Source organism: Lytechinus pictus, chromosome 3 (genome assembly GCF_037042905.1).
Source record: "Lytechinus pictus isolate F3 Inbred chromosome 3, Lp3.0, whole genome shotgun sequence".
NCBI lineage: Eukaryota > Metazoa > Echinodermata > Echinoidea > Temnopleuroida > Toxopneustidae > Lytechinus > Lytechinus pictus.
Window position 1 is genome coordinate 43,809,097 of NC_087247.1, and position 16,778 is coordinate 43,825,874.

The 16,778-nt window shown below is 35.3% G+C and overlaps 1 protein-coding gene across 1 annotated transcript in view; it reads left to right on the forward strand.

Moving 5' to 3' along the window:
* Positions 1–4,545, forward strand: part of LOC129257174 (uncharacterized) — a 74,266-nt gene extending 69,721 nt beyond the window's left edge. The window contains exons 72-75 of the mRNA XM_054895443.2: positions 205–320; positions 968–1,036; positions 1,600–1,824; positions 3,275–4,545. Of these exons, the coding sequence (XP_054751418.2) occupies positions 205–320; positions 968–1,036; positions 1,600–1,824; positions 3,275–3,421 (557 nt within the window). The 3' untranslated portion in view covers positions 3,422–4,545. The remainder of the gene's footprint in view (positions 1–204; positions 321–967; positions 1,037–1,599; positions 1,825–3,274) is intronic.
* The last annotated feature ends 12,233 nt before the right edge of the window (positions 4,546–16,778 follow it).

The window sequence follows — 16,778 nt, forward strand, 5'->3', positions numbered from 1 at the left end:
ATTGCTTTTGGAAGTGATACCATTTTCAAAGTAATATTTTGAATTTTTGCCTTCTTGTGAAATGAATATAATTTTTTTTTGCTGAATAAAGAGTTCTTTAAGAAAGAAATGGCTTTCAGCAAAAAACAAATCCTTGTGATGGATTACACAGTTAGACTTTTACATATTTTCCAGAATTAATTGATTATTTATTTTCTCAAACAGGCAACTACTGGATTGATTCCAATGAGGGCTCTGTCAAGGATGCTTTCCTAGCTCATTGTGTGAAGCGTGGAGAGAGTGGTGGCCCAGAGACTTGCATTACACCTGTAGTTGATTCGGTATGTTTGACTTTTTGAATCTTTCATGCAGACATTGCATGGCAATGCTGGGAAGTAAATTGGAAGAGCAAAAGAAAGAGAAAGATATAGAGAAACAAACCCAAAAATCTTTAATCATAGGGCAATACCCAGGAATTATTGTGAATAAACCATTTTTTTTAAAGACACCCTTATTGTAAAGGCTTTTTCTGCTAAGGTAAACATAGAAATTGATGCAACAGGGACCAAACTAAGAAGAGTTGAAACTTTGTTGGAAAAAGTCAGAAGAATTGAGAATGGAGTTGTGTAGACATAGCTGCACTAATAATAATTTCCTTATCAAATAACACATTATTGAAAGCTGTATAAAACACCTAATACGTTAACCAGATTAAATTTGGCTTTCAAAGTATTCAGCTGAAAAATTACCACCCTTAAAAATAAAAGAGTGTACACCCCAATTAAGAGTGCTTAAAATAATGCACTTGTCTGGTGGTTTAAGGGTCATAATAAAAGAGGTAAATAAATGATTGGACTTTTCCTAGAATTCTGCATATTGCAAGTCCCTTGTTAAGTTGTCTCCATCGTAGAATTAAAAGAAAAGGGGTGGTTTATCGATAATTACGGTTATTATGTTGTATTAATCATTCTCACGATTTTTTTCACAGATCGCACCTGCACAATGGTATGAAGGCGCAGCCGGATCAAGATATATCAGTGAAATGGGTCTAGATAAGGTGGGTTTCTCTCTAGTAATCTTTATTTTAATGTCAAGTATAATTTTATTTCAGTTAAGAACATCTTGATAAAAATTGCTCTTCTTGGGTTTTGTGTTTGAAATTCCCTTTGAATTTGATTTCTTTGTGTCAGTGTGCCTCATACTTTGTTGATTTGTGAATAAATCTGTCGATTCACAACATGAAAGGTAAATCAAAATCGCTGTTTCTCAAAGCATATTGATGAATTTCTAACTTCCAATACATTTTTTATGATGACTTTTTAATCATTTGGGGTATAGAAATTAATAGGATAAAATACACTTGATAGGAAAATACTAATGTTGCTTACTTGAGCAATGAGGAAAAGTAGGATTTATATGCAGAAATTAAAGTGGCATTTAAATGTGTCAACAAAGAGTTAGGAGGATCCTTATCTTAAGGAATACCAGTACCCAACAATGTCAAAAAATGACCCTTGGTTCTTCTATCAAATGCCCTTTGAATTGTTTGCTCCTGATTTGTTCTTATTTTTGTTTGAAACTAATGTTTTGTTTGCTCCGGCCCTTTATTCCACCCTACAGTTCTCATACCATGCTAGTGAAGTTCAACTTACCTTCCTGCGTCTGTTATCCACAAGAGCACACCAGAATGTTACCTATCACTGTAAGAAATCTGTAGCTGTAAATGACAGGACTACTGAATCAACAGAGCAGGCTCTGAGACTCATGACCACATCAGATGTAGAGTTATCACCTAATGCACCAAGTTATGAACAATATGAAGTTATTGGAAATGATGGATGTCAAGTAAGTTATTGTTTTTTCTTCTTTAAAAAAATCATATTGCCTTGTTCAGTGTTTTGTGATAAATGCAAGTATACTTAGGTGAGCTATTAGGCAGAAATTTGATACAAGAGCGTGTAAATTACATTTAATATTATATGATTAGTTTCAACCAATTGTTAGATAATGGTGAGATTGATAATGACAGTAACATAAATAGTGATAAAATAACAACGATGATCGTCTTCCTAACAGTTATTGGGTACTGTCTTAGTGAGTTTTTTTTTGCATACAGGTATTTTCATGAATGGTGTTTTTTGTTTTTGTTCAGACACATTCCACCCAGAGAAATTCTTTTACACCAGATTATGCTAGTTGTAAATACATTATAAATACTATGCTCACTTGATTCATTCCCTTCACAATAATAAACAAGTGACTTATTTTTGAAGTGTATCTCTTTCACATGTAAAGAACCCCAAATGATAGCATACATGTGCACACATACCCACCCCATGCACACACAATCACACCCCTGGATTTTGCTAGCTTGAGGTTGCTCATACACTTGCAAAATTTGGTCTGTGTATTTAGCACACAGCAACTGCATGTGGATAGCATACTGATATTTCTTCTCCTTGTAGTGTTTGATGCAGCAGAGTCATACAAGAATATAATGAAACCTCTTGTAAAATGTACAGATTATACAGTAGTGCTTATACTCATGTTATTCATTAGTATTATGACCTGGGGCTAATCAGAAAAATACAAATTTCAAATTCGCTTTTCAAAATTAATTTTCATTTTATTTTTCTTTCATTGCATTTTTTAATGCCACAAGCCCAAGGGGGTATTGCTGATTAAGTTCTATTTTGTATTATAACATGTTCACATCTTAGTTAGATTTGGGCCCCATTTTTATAAATATGTTAATAATTGCGAAGTTACAATTGCCAAGACATATTTGCCTTCAGCACATCATATACCACTATAACAATGTGATAACAATATTTTGATATTTTTTATGAAATGCCATCCTTGCCTATGTCCAGTGTTTCAGTTGATCAGTTATTAATCAAGCGTTTCCGATTTGGGGAGTTGTGATTTTTAGGAGTTGAGCTTGAATCCAGTTCTTTCTGCATTAGCCCGAAAATGGCACCGTTTCCTAAAAAGAAGACTGTTATTGTTCATTTCACTTAAGTACATACATATTATGACATGTTCACATCTAAGGTAGATCTGGCTCTCGCTTTCATAAATTGATAACAAATGAAATAAAAAACATGGGATGACAAAATTTGCTTCCAGACAATTGAATGCCTCAGTAATGTTTGCATTTAACAAAACTTCTTGATTTAATTGGTCGATAAAATTTTTTTATAATGGGGCTATATTTCATGTCCATTAGATAATGCCATGTTACTGTTATTAAAATGAAAATAACCAATTGTTGTTCTTCTTTTTTTCTTCATAGGACCGATCATCAGAATTGAGCCAGACTGTTATAAACTATTCCACCAGGAGAAACACCCGTCTTCCAATTGTTGACGTTGCTCCTTCAGATATTGGAGGAGAAGGTCAAGAGTTTGGTATTACTTTGGGACCTGTTTGTTTCTCATAGATTCTGACCCTTTTCTAAACTATTTTGAATTGTCTTTGAAAATAGCAGCAAAAAGCAGAAAAAAGAATATGAAATTTGGAGACTATTTATCATAACCTCTGGCAGCCTCTCATAAAACTGGAGCATCCCTTTTCTCGTCTGGTGTGTGTTTTTTTTAATCTATGCAGACTGAAATTCTTGCCATGGTGTTCGCAAAGCAATAATGAATTATTTGTAGGGAAGTCTCTTATTTTATGGCTTGAAAAAAATTCCAAATTTTACCAGAAAAGGACAAAAATGAAGACTCCAGTGACACGATTTACCTTGAAGGCTGACCAGAAAGTTGATACTAGATTTGAATACATGATCTTGTACTTCACCAATCTATCCAATGATATGACAAATGTGCCTTACTATATATTTGATTGACAGGTTAAAGTATGATCAAAATATAATGTATTTTCATATCCATATATTTTCAATTTTCTTGTCAAAACTGTAGTTCAAATTAATGTTTCCATCTTATTGATGTCTTGTCTCTTTGATAGTGGTGTGGGATATATATATGATTGTATACCATTCACATCTTTTTATGCTCTTTTTTATTGATTTGCTTTGAAATGGTGCTAGCTCTCTAGTTTGTCAGATATAAGTGGACTCCCTTGCGCTGACTCTAGAAGCCTTTCTAAGTAGAAATAGATCTAAATGTTTCCTTTGTTACCCAGTAAGTCTTTGACCTTTCTGGAGGTTTTTCCTGTATTGTGTCTTTCGTCTGTGTTTACAAATAGTTTTTAACCTTGTGTATTTTATTGTATTTTTGTCATCAATTTGATTAGAATGCTCTTCCATTGATAGCTAAAGAGAAAAAAAAAGACAATGAAAGAAATAGAAATAGAATTATCAAGCAAAAGTCTTTTCGCATTTCTGCTTCCATAACAAACATGTCTTCAGATATTCTTTACTAAATTGGTATCTGTTGGCAGTGTTTTCATGAATTCAGTAACTATGCAAATCAAGAGATGTTATATTTTTTCATGGTCAATACAATATTTTTATAATGCTACATTATATACTGTTGAATAGATTGGTTGATACAATGTGTTGTGTGAGATTATTATTGATTAATAAAAGAGCTTCCCTACGAATTTGTGACTCTTTTTCATGTTGTTCGTGTATGAGGAACTTGGTTCATTCTGTGAATGTATTGATTGTACATGATTTCAAGTAGATATGATGATGCTGCTGCTGAATAAATGGTGGAGGTAGTGATATTAATTGTGGTGATAAAGCTGATTTGATGATGATGATGATGATGATAATGATGGTGATGGTGATGATGATGATAATGATGGTGATGATGATGATGATAATGATGGTAGTGGCATTGGTGGTAATTGTGGGGGAGGTTATAAAAGTTGTGACGATCGTGATGTGATAATGATGGTGATGATGATGATGGTAGTGATATTATACTGGTGGTAAATGTGTTGGAGGTGGTGATGAACGTTGATAAGTGTGATATGATAATGATGGTGATGATAGTGGTGGTACTGGGCTATTCAATATGAAGATGATGGTGATTGTAATGATAATGACGGTGATGCTTTACTGTTGCTGCCTATTTTGGTGGCGGTGGTGGTCAGGGACGGATCCAGGATTTTCTAAAAAGGGGGGCACATTTTTCAAGGAAAATTAAGGATATTTCCTCCCAGAAGAAAATTGACAAGCAAAAGAAAAAAAAAGGGGGGGGGGGGCACACTTCTGTGCACCATCATAATATATTTTTAATCAACGTTTTTGTATTGCCTGAAGTGTCTAGTTAATGAATCTTGATGTTCCCTTTGCAGAATCGTGTCCCACGGGATTCAAAATCGATATCTTTGGCGGCCCTCTTGGATTTTTAAAATGAAAATTGATTATTTTCATATTTTTTTTGCAAAGTGTGACAATGGGACAATCTTAAATGAATACGCATTTCACTATGATTCGGATAGTAGAAATCGATTGAAATCGTTTTCTGGAAAGTCCGGCTAATATATTTTGAAATGGTCCAAAATGTGCATGTGCATTGATATTATCTGTTCAATCATTAACATCAACAACTATTGCAAAAAATCAGCATTCGACACGAAAGAGGATATATTATACCGAGAATACTGAAACGCTTCATGACAGTATATATGAATGTCTTAATTTGCTTAGTTAAAGGGCAAATACCATGTTTTACTCGATATTGCGATAAAATGACACCAAAAAGCAACCTCTGTGTCTTAGTCACACCCGCAAGAGCCTGAGGAAGGTGCCCTTTCCTTATTAGTAGCTTGACTATAAAATATCGTGCTTTTTGGAGCCCCCAATATGGCAAGATGGTGTTTCCTCTATGTAGAAAAACAACTCTTATTTTATTGGAGACAAAACATTAGGCTTTTCTCTACCAGCTACATTATAAAGAAGTGAGGGCACAGCAAAGCCTACCCCCCGACGAAGTCCCCCATCCTTTTTTCGTATTTTGCCCATTTCTTGGAAAATTCGCCATTTTTTGAGCCCCGTTGAAGGGAAAAGACGTTTCTACTTTGCAGTCAAGTCACTTTAATTGTTTTAACCACTTGGAGATAAATAAGTAGACTTTCCTCTATCTGCGACATATAAAGAAGTGCTGGCATAGCGAAGCCTAAACCCTCAGGGTGCTGCCGAAGTCACTCACCCTTTTTATGTATTTTACCTATTTATGGAAAACTATGCCATTTTGGAGCCCCGATTGAGTAAAAACCGTTTCTGCTATGTAGTAAAACCACTCTTATTGTTTTGAAACTATATGGATACAGAAGAGTAGAGTTTCCTTTATCTGCTACATATAAAGAGGTGCTGGCATATTGAAGCATACCCCCTTAGGGGTCGCCGAAATCACCCACCCCTTTTCCATAATTTACCTTTTTATGGGAAAATATGCCATTTTCGAGCCCCCATTGAGGCAAAAAGTGTTTCTGCTATGTAGTAAAGCCACTTTTATTGATTTGAAACTACATAGAGAAATCTGCTACATATAAAGAAGTGCTGATACAGCAAAGCCTATCCCCTTAGGGGGACTGCCAAAGTTACCAACCCCTTTACGTATTTTACCCATTTATGGGAAAATATGCCATTTTGGAGCCCCCATTGAGGAAAAAAGCGTTTCTGCTATATAGTAAGGCCACTTTTATTATTTTTAAACTATATGGAGACAAAAGAGTAGAGTTTCCTCTATCTGCTACATAGAAGCATACCCCCCTTAGGGGGTCGCCGAAATCACCCACCCCTTTTCTATATTTTACCTATTTTGGGGAAAATATGCAATTTTGGATCCCTCATTGAGGCAAAAAGTGTTTCTGCTGTGTAGTAAAGCCAGTTTTATTGTTTTGAAACTACGTGGGTACAAAAGAGTAGAGTTTCCTCTATCTGCTACATATAAAGAGGCGCTGGCATATTGAAGCATACCCCCCTTAGGGGCTCGCCGAAATCACCCACCCTTTTTCTATATTTTACCAATTTTTTGGAAAATATGCAATTTTGGATCCCTCATTGAGGCAAAAAGGCGTTTCTGCTGTGTAGTAAAGCCAGTTTTATTGTTTTGAAACTACGTGGAGACAAAGGAGTAGACTTAACTTTATATGCTGCTAATAAGTACTTGCGCAGCAAAGCCTATCCCTCTCAGGGGGTTCCCAAAGTCACCCACTCCTTTTCCGTATTTTACCCATTTATGGGAAAATATGCCATTTTGGAGCCCCCATTGAGGCAAAAAGCGTTTTTGCTATGTAGTAAAGCCAATTTTATTATTTTAAAACTATATGGAGACAAAAGATTAGAGTTTCTTCTATCTGCTACATATAAAGAAGTGCTAATACAACAAAGCCTATCCCCTTAGGGGGACTGCCGAATTTACCCACCCCTAAAACGTATTTTACCCATTTATGGGAAAATATGCCATTTTGGAGCCCCCATTGAGGCAAAAAGCGTTTCTGCTATGTAGTAAAGTGGTTTCCAAAATCAAAACTAGCTTTACTATATAGCAGAAATGCCCTTTTGCCTGAATGGGGGCTCAAACACTGCATTTTTTTTCAATAAAGAGGGAACATAGGCAAAAACGGTGGGGAGAGTTCGGCAGCCCCTGAAGGGGAAAGGCTTCGGTGTGCCAGCACATCTTTATGTAGCTAATAAAGAAGATCCTACTTTGTCATCTCCATGTGGTTACAAAACAATAAAAGTGGCTTTACTGCAAAGCAGAAACACCTTTGGCCTCAAGTGTTCTCCAAAATGGCGAATTTTCTGAGAAATTTGCAAAATACGAAAAAGGGATTGGGTGACTTTGGCAGCCCCCTGAGGGAGTAGGCTTTGTTATGCCCTAACGTCTTTATGTGAAGCTGATAGAGAAAAGCCTACTATTTTGTCTCTAAGTGATATAAAGGAAAAAAATATTGCATAGCCAAAACAACATTTTGCCACATTGGGGGCTCCGAAAAGCACGATATCTTAATAGTCAAGCTATACAGATAAGGGTGGGGTACCTTCTACAGTCTCTTGTGGAACTATGCTTTAAGGAGCCCGAAAGTAATTGCATGCAAAATGAAAATGCAGAGCAATGCCTCGATCCTCTATTTTTTTCAAGAGGTTTCATTCTTATAAAAGTTGCTTTGTGTAGAAAACGCCTCAGTTTTACCCTCATACAAGTAATATTTACCTTTCTATCGCCACGCACGTTACATGCATTTCTGCGTGTTAGGCACATCAACAAAGGCGATGCAAGATAAAACAGATAGATGTCAATGCACATGAACATTTTTGACCAAAATTTTTGGATGAATTCTTATTTTTTTTCAAAATATATTAACCGGACTATCCAGAAAACGATTTCAACCGATTTCTACTATCCAAATCATAGTGAAATGCTTATTCATGTAAGATTGTCCCATTGTCACACTCTGTGCAAAAAAAGAATAAAATAATGAATATTCATTTTAAAAATCCAAGAGGGCCGCCAAAGATATCAATTTTGAACCCCGCACAGTAAAAAAAATTATACAACGCTGTTTACTATATGAACCTTACAGTAATTGTTTAAACAGTTTAAACAAGTGTTTAAAGTACACACACGAAGAAAATTCACGAAAGTGATGATTATAGACAAATTGTATATGGATGGAAAGGTCTTGTCTTTTTATACAAAAATATGTAACTAAAAAGTCTTATAGAGGTCGTGGAAATGCAAGAAATGAAATTATTAGAGACCCTTCTCAGCCCCCCAGCCGCCCCCAGACCGACAATCGCGCTTTCGAAAACAGTCGAGAATAATGACGTCACACAATCAACGAGCTCATCATCCCTCTGTGCATCACCTTACTGACCTGTTCAATATCTTCCGAATTTATCGTTTTCTTCATGTAATGTGGTATCCGATTTCTGTTTTCGACAACTTCAGACTAAAAGTGAACCAGAACTGTGTTACTTTGCCCGTTTTTATTGAATTGTGAACTGTAAAGACCGATTTTGTCCACTGGAGAGTCGTCGTTGTGATGCTCCACTCCAGTCAGTCGGTGAGTGAGTCAGTGTTAATTGGAAAACTCCAAACTGTAGCGGGCCATTCATTGCTTGCCGCTGGGGTACTGCAGGGGAGCCGATGCTGCACGTTACGATGTTTGATCCATCCACAAAGGCGTCATACAATGAACTATGATGTACCTTAAAGTTAAAGTCAAGGTAAGCATGTTTGGAAATTGTACTTGTTCTGGCGTCTGACTGACGATGCATTCAGGTCAGATGACAAATACAGATCTAATATAATTTTAGAATCATGCATTATTTCATGCTGTACTACCAATTTTGACTACGTAAAGTCTTTTTTATGTTTTTGCGGCAGATTTTTTCTTCAGTCAGATTTCTAAACTGGCCAGGCAATGGCCTGGTTAGACTGAAAAATCTGCCGTTTCAGAGGAATGTTTAATCAAGCTATTTTTTATTCTACTCAGAATAAGGATGTCATGAATCCAGACGAAATTTCAGCAGTGGTTACACTGATTCCTGACCGAAATTAGAGTCTGGTGTTTCTTTCAACAATGAAGATAAATGCACTCTTTGTAATGACCCAGAGAGCATGGCTCAAGTGATGTTCGTGTAGGCTCCACCCAACTTCACTACTGCTACACTACGCTACACATTATAGGTGTAGCGTAGTGTAGATCTAGCGGTAGTGAAGTGGAGTGGAGCCTACACGAACATCACCTGAGGTAGAGCACCATTGCTCTGAGTGTAACTTTTCCCAGTCTAAATCTACTATTATTTGTCGTCGACCGGGAATTACAAGCCACTGCACCGATTTCTTTCTGTATCAGATGATGATGATAATCTGTGCACCAAAACTAGAATATAAACTGATTAAATTCAAACTAAAATGTCTGGTAGGCTTCCTACTAGTGTACTTCCTACCGTAGCCTGTAGTACATTTATTAACCAGTTTGTTCAAAAATATTGTGGCTGTTGCAGACAGTATTTCTTGTAGTCCCTCGATCATAATCATCAACAAAATAAAATTCATACTTTGATTTGATTATTTAGACTATTTCTCTGTTTTCTCTCTTCTACATACAGATCTGCACACTTGCTGACTCTGGTCTCTGCTGACTACTTCAATCTGGGAGATTCCATCATGTCCTTTAACTGTTTTGGACATGTAGCGATTTTTTTCTTCACTCTGCTTTCTTGGAGCTACGGGTTGCAAGTTCTGGACTGATAATAATACAACAGGAAATTTATCTTTATTGATCTTGGAAACAACAATTTAGAGCAGTTTTGGAGAGGACTACATTGACTTGGACAGGAATACAGCTTTTCAAATATAAGAACACACAATTTAAAACGGAAGAACAATTTTAATGTAACTAGGGCATTTTGTGAGAAATTTTCTATTCAATCACACGTCCTAAATCAAGGGTAAGTCCTTTGATTAAACAGAAACATGAAGTTGAATTACACTTGCAACTCGACTTATTACGCTTGTATTTGAATTTAAGACTTACGCTTGATTTGCAATTGAACATAAGTTTCTTGCAATGCCCCATAGTTATATTTTGTTAGCAACTCTGTATCAGTTATCTAACGTGCTGATTGCTGAAAGTTAAGTGTCATGTATATGTCGTCACAATTTTTTTCTCGAAAGGTATAATATATTAGTCCTTTTAAACGGTATTTGAATATGGGTAAGCCTTTTATTTGTTTTCCACAATAATCATTGCATGTATGAACAAAAGTGAAATATTTATTGTGAAGCACTGTGAATGTTGTGTGCAGTTGTGCGATGGTTCATCATTTTTGTTATAAGACTGTAAGCCCGGTGGATGTAAGGAAGCTGGCCTGGATGAAAGGAAAGTGAACATGTGTCCAATTATTGGTTTGCATATTTTAAGACAATTTTGTTTCTGGATAAATATTGCTGTGCATTCCATGTGAAGAGTAAAGGAGAAGTCCACCCAACCAAAAATTCATTTGAATTTAAAGAAAAATAATAAAATATTGCAGAAAATTTCTTAAAAACTTTGATTCAAATTTAAATAATAAAAAATAAAATGCCAAAAAAATTGAAATTAATGTGATATGACATAATCAACTCTAATTTGCATATCATTGTTTTATGTATATAACTGTTTTGAGTAAAAAAAACATAAAAAACAAGGAAAATTACTCTATTCAAATAATTTTTAGTTGATGTGGACTTGACTTTTAACTCATCCTCTACCCCTCCCATCCCTGCCCAAATAAGTGTAGAATCTAATCAAGAACTTGAAAATCAAAAGCAGCAATTTCATTTCATTTCGTTTATTTCCATTTTCAACAATTACAGTTTATTTTGTACATTTTAACATAAAAATAACAAAACATATTTCAAGTATTCCTGTACAAAAATTATATTCAAGATTATTACATATTAGGTTGGAAATGGAGGAGGCGGCTAAAAAGCGGAGCTTGTAGAGTGCAGCCTCCTAATAAATATTTTTGTAGTTGCATAACATATAAAAATCAAAATAACAACTAGAGCATGAACCAGTTAAATTAAAAGGAAATAGGGGAAATTAAAATAGAAAAGGAAGTAAGAAAAAGAGAGATTAAAGGTCTCCAGAATCCAGCCCCAGCACTCACAGACGGACCTCGTTGATCAACAGGAAAACGAAAGAGATGGAAAAGCGTACGTGACATGATAATCATGTTTGATTTAAAAAAAAATACAAAAGTTTGAGTGATGAAGAGTTAAATTCAATGGTTATCTTGGAGAAATTTTTTGAACTTATATTTGAAAGAATTAAGGCTTGGTGATTCTTTGATGTTTTTATTAATAGTTCCCCAGAGTCTAGGGCCTACAAAAGTAAAAATAGATTTTGCAAGGATGGTCCGGGGTAGTGGTAAATGGAATTCATCTGATTGACGTGTGGGATATTTGTGAAGAGTTTTGTTTTTGTTAAATGAAGAATCAAATATGAATGGTAACATATTATTGTTTAACTGATACATGAATTGACCTAAGTTATATTGGTACAGTGTTTTTATTTTTAGAATGTTATTGTTAAAAAACAACTCATCTGCGTGAGATCTCAAGGACAAGTTGAAAATAACACGCAATGCCTTCTTTTGTAAAAGTAATATTCTATCAAGGTAGGTTGAGTGTGTATTTCCCCAAACAATTGCTCCATAATTTAAATATGGTAAAATTAATGTTGAATAAAGCATTTTTAGGGAGGAAGTTGGAAGAAAAAACTTAACTTTGTTAATAACACCAATATTGCGTGAAATTGTACGACACATAAAGTCAATGTGTGTTTTCCAAGACAATTTGTTGTCTATTATGAGACCTAAAAATTTTGTTGTAGTAACAACTTCAATGTCTTTATTGTCCAATTTGATATTAAATGGCAATTGTTCTAAAGAATTGCTAAAAAGCATGCATTTCGTTTTTTGTACATTAATTGACAATTTGTTAGCCCTAATCCATTGTACCAATTTATCAAGTTCAGTGTTCAGTACATTTATTAAAATATCGGGGTTAGGATGAGAGTATACTACATTTGAATCATCTGCAAAAAAGGACATAAGATAATATTTCAGAGGAGTTCTGGATGTCATTTATATAGATTATAAATAAAAGAGGGCCCAGGAGGCTGCCTTGGGGAACACCCCAGTTAACATTTTGTAGAGAAAATTTTTGTTCATTTATGCTTACGAATTGTTTACGATTTACGAGGTAGTTTCTGAACCACTCCAAGGCCTTCCCACGAACTCCGTAATTTTCAAGTTTGTAGAGCAGTATTTCATGATTTATAGTGTCAAAGGCCTTGGAGAGGTCCAGAAAAACACCTATTGTATGTTCAAAGTTGTCAATAGCTTTTGTGATTTTGTCAATAAATGAGAGAGTGGCATGAGATGTACTATGTTTTTGGCGAAATCCAAATTGAAAATCAGAGATTATATTATATTTATTCAAAAAAATGTAATAATCTTGTGTAGATCACCCTTTCCATAACTTTAGACAAAGTTATGAAGAATTAAGAAGTAAGATTTAATAAATGCAGGTCTGAATAGAATCTCACATGGAAATAAAAAGAGAAAAAAGAGCTGGGTAGGAATATAATAATAAAAAAAAATTCTCGAAACAGAGGTTCGAATCAGGGTCCTCGCACTCATCAAAACAATGGCATTACAGATTTGGCCACAGACCGTTCGCCGCTCATTTTCGGGGTTTTTAATGATATATGAATCAAAGTCCGTTTGCCGCTGTTGCCTCATAATGCTTCGGCAATTCAACTGCAATTCCAATCATTTCGCGATGGATATTGCCGTGTTTTTTGTGGTTCCTTGACTTTGCTACGTAATGACATTTCATAATTTTTGTTCAGTCGTGAAGACGAATGTCTATGTTTTTTATTGATTATAAAATCAATTTGACGCAAGTGTGATTTCTAAGTGAAAATATGCTTTGTTTTTTCACATATATTTCTGGAAAAAATTTATTTGTTTCTAAGCTAAATATCGGTTACCAAAATATGTTAAATGCGCATTTCATTTTACTGTTCAGAAAATTCAAACTTTTATCTATATAATAAGACCAATCTTGTGAGGAATAAACAATTCTAAGAGCAAAAAACGCTGATTGGAAAGGTCGTCTTCAATGGGCTGCTCACTGCACTTGGTGTGACGTCACTCAGCTGGAGCTCGGCGGAGGACCGTTGAAGGCAGAAATATGCCATGAAAATAAGTCATTTTTGATAGCTGATTTCTGCAAACTCTAATCACTATTTTAAAAAGTGAAGTTATATATCTGATTAGTAATACTTCCCCTTTACAATGATGACCACAAAAGTCATTATAAAATACTTTTGATTCTTCGGGTGTGTACTTTAAATCTTAAGCAACAAAGTTTAATTTTCAATATCTAATCTTCAATAAATTGAACATGATTGTTTAAACGGTTAAACAAATACTGTAAGGTTCATATAGTAAACAGCGTTGTATAAAATCTTTAACTGCGTTTTTACTGTGCGTGGGACACGATTTTGCAAAGGGAACATCAAGATTCATTAACTAGACACTTTGGGCAATACAAAAACGTTGATTAAAAATATATTATGATGGTGCACAGGAACTCCCATTTCCGACTCGACTACAATAATGCAGTCATACATGGTATAGGTTCGTTGTTGACAACTAGGCTGAAAACGTAGCCTATAGACTGCCCAGCGGGCAATCAATTTTTGCTGAAATCATATATTTATCAGCAGAGACATAATGAAGATGAAAATATGTTGTTTGGAATATTTAATATCATGCAAAATGCAGGAAACATCCATAAAGTAGGCATATCGTTCGCACACCTCAGCTATATGGTGAAAATAGGCCCAAAACGCACGATTTCTATGTACGCACCATATTGAAAAGGGGGCTGAATTCATTTCCAATTACTGACATATATTTTCTTAAAGTAGAGATACCGTATAGATGAAAGGAACGATATTATGCTTGACAGGAAATATATCAAAGGAAGTACACTAAAAAAGAAAATAAATTTCTGAATCGATTTTCGACAATTTTTTATGCAAGAAATCTCCCAAACTAATGATATGCAAATTTCATGACGTAATTTGCATATGTAAACAATAATTTCTGCTCGTGAAATTTTGCATGTCTCTTTTGCACTACTTGAACAATATATTTTGAAAGTTTCATACAAAACAAGCATGGCTTGGCTGAGATATTCTTCCTTGACTTCATGCTATGTGTAGAATGTCAAAAAAATGGTGAAATAGGGCCATTTTGTAGTGACGTCATATATTATGTCATTTCGGCAGGAAGACCACGGATAAAACCTGGCAGCAATGCATTTTTGTAAACTCCAGGGTCCATGCCATCCAGCTATGGGGTCATTTGCTTGTCCGGCTTTCGGTTGAATATATCTTCTGGCAGTGGCGTACCTAGGATTTTCCACAGGGGGGGGCAAAACCGTCCGCCAAAAAAATTGACAAGCAAAAAAAAAAAAAAAAAAAGTCTTCAATCACAAATAAAGGATTTTGTACCAGAGAAAAAATTTGACAAGCAAAAAAAAAAAAAACACACAAAAAAAACAAGGTCTTCTAGCTCGTCAGGGGGGGGGGGGGGCAATAAAGGTCTTCAAGCTCGTCAGGGGGGGGGGGGGCAATAAAGGTCTTCAAGCTCGTCAGGGGGGCAAAAAAGATCTTTCAAGCTCGTCAGGGGGGCAGGGATACGTCCTTTGCATGGGTTATGGCTCGTCAGGGGGACAGACTGCCCCCGCGTAGGTACGCTAGTGTCTCCTGGGCTGCCGGACTATATTCTATTTCATTTTTGAACAAAATTATTTTGAACAACTTTAAACTGTATGATGAATAATTTGCTCTCGATTATTGATGCGGAGATTGGCATTCCATAGAATTGTGGTCTATGTTAGCTTAGGATTAAAGATCTTACGCACCAACAGTCTTCATTATAGCCCCACCTCAAATACTCATATCCCATAATGCAACATTCTGTGCAGTGTAGTCTTGTAATATAGGTCCATTTGAATTATAACACACTAAATGGTAAATTGCCAATTCGTCTACTGCCAACTCGTCCACTCATCCCATGGTCCACTTTCATTTAATCTAATGCCATTCCGTCCATCAACATTTCGTCTAACAACTATTTGGTCCAATGAACATTTCGTCCAACCATCACTACGTCTTATCACCATTTCGTCTATGACCATTTCGTCTCATAACCAGTTGGTCTAATATCCATTTCATTTTCATTCATTTTACACAATTAACACTTAGTCCAATTAGAACAAATGGTATATGGACTAAATGGCTATTGGACCTTCTGGTTATTAGACGAAATGGTTAGTGGACGAATTGGCAATTAGACCATGTGGATGGTGGACGAACTGATGGTAGACCAAATGATAGTAGACGAGTTGGCAATTGGACGAATTGGGAATAACCCACTAAATATCTACTCAATGCATTTATTACTAATTTTGTTATCAAGTAGCAAAGTATATACTTTTCCTCTTAAAAGAAATTGAGTTTCTCTACACAAATAAGATTACAGGTCAATTTATCCTCTGTATTACTAATAGTTATTTCAAAATGTATATTTTAAGACTAACCATTTATCATACATAGTCAATGAGAGACAACATACCGTTTTGGTCAGTTTGCTCCCCCTTTACCAAATTCAACGCTATGAGAATACCAACCAAATTCATAAAAAAGAATCACTGGATATTTCATCAAAATTGGACGAAAAGTAACAAAGTTATGACATTTCAAAATGTTGCATTATTTTGAATAAACGCATTTGGCAGTGATATGCGCTATCTAAGCATGTTGGTATTATTTATTATTAACAGTTTTATGCAGGTCCTTATTAATATGCAACGAGCGAGCTGATGATGTCATCTCTATACTTTCGTATATTATTGTATGTTTGGTCAAGTGTTGTCCACGAACAATGTATATGGAAATATATGAGAGACTACTGATTAACAGTGTGAGAAAATCACAATACACGTAACGGACTTGCCACAGATCCCATGATTTTTCTAACGTAGGATTGGGTGTGAGTAAATGCGTTCATTATCATCTCCATTAACAAATAATGATTATTGGAACTTAAACATCAATGAATCTTTATTGTGAAAATGAAGGCAATTTAGCCCTTGTGAGCTACAGGGAAGCTAATTTCCCCAAAGCCTACTCACAAAAGTCTCATTCCCCGCCTATCCATTTCAGTCCACAGCATGCAACCAACACAACATTTATGTTGGTTGCTACTTTTGTGACCCTCCCTCTTTGTTGGGTTTTTTGGA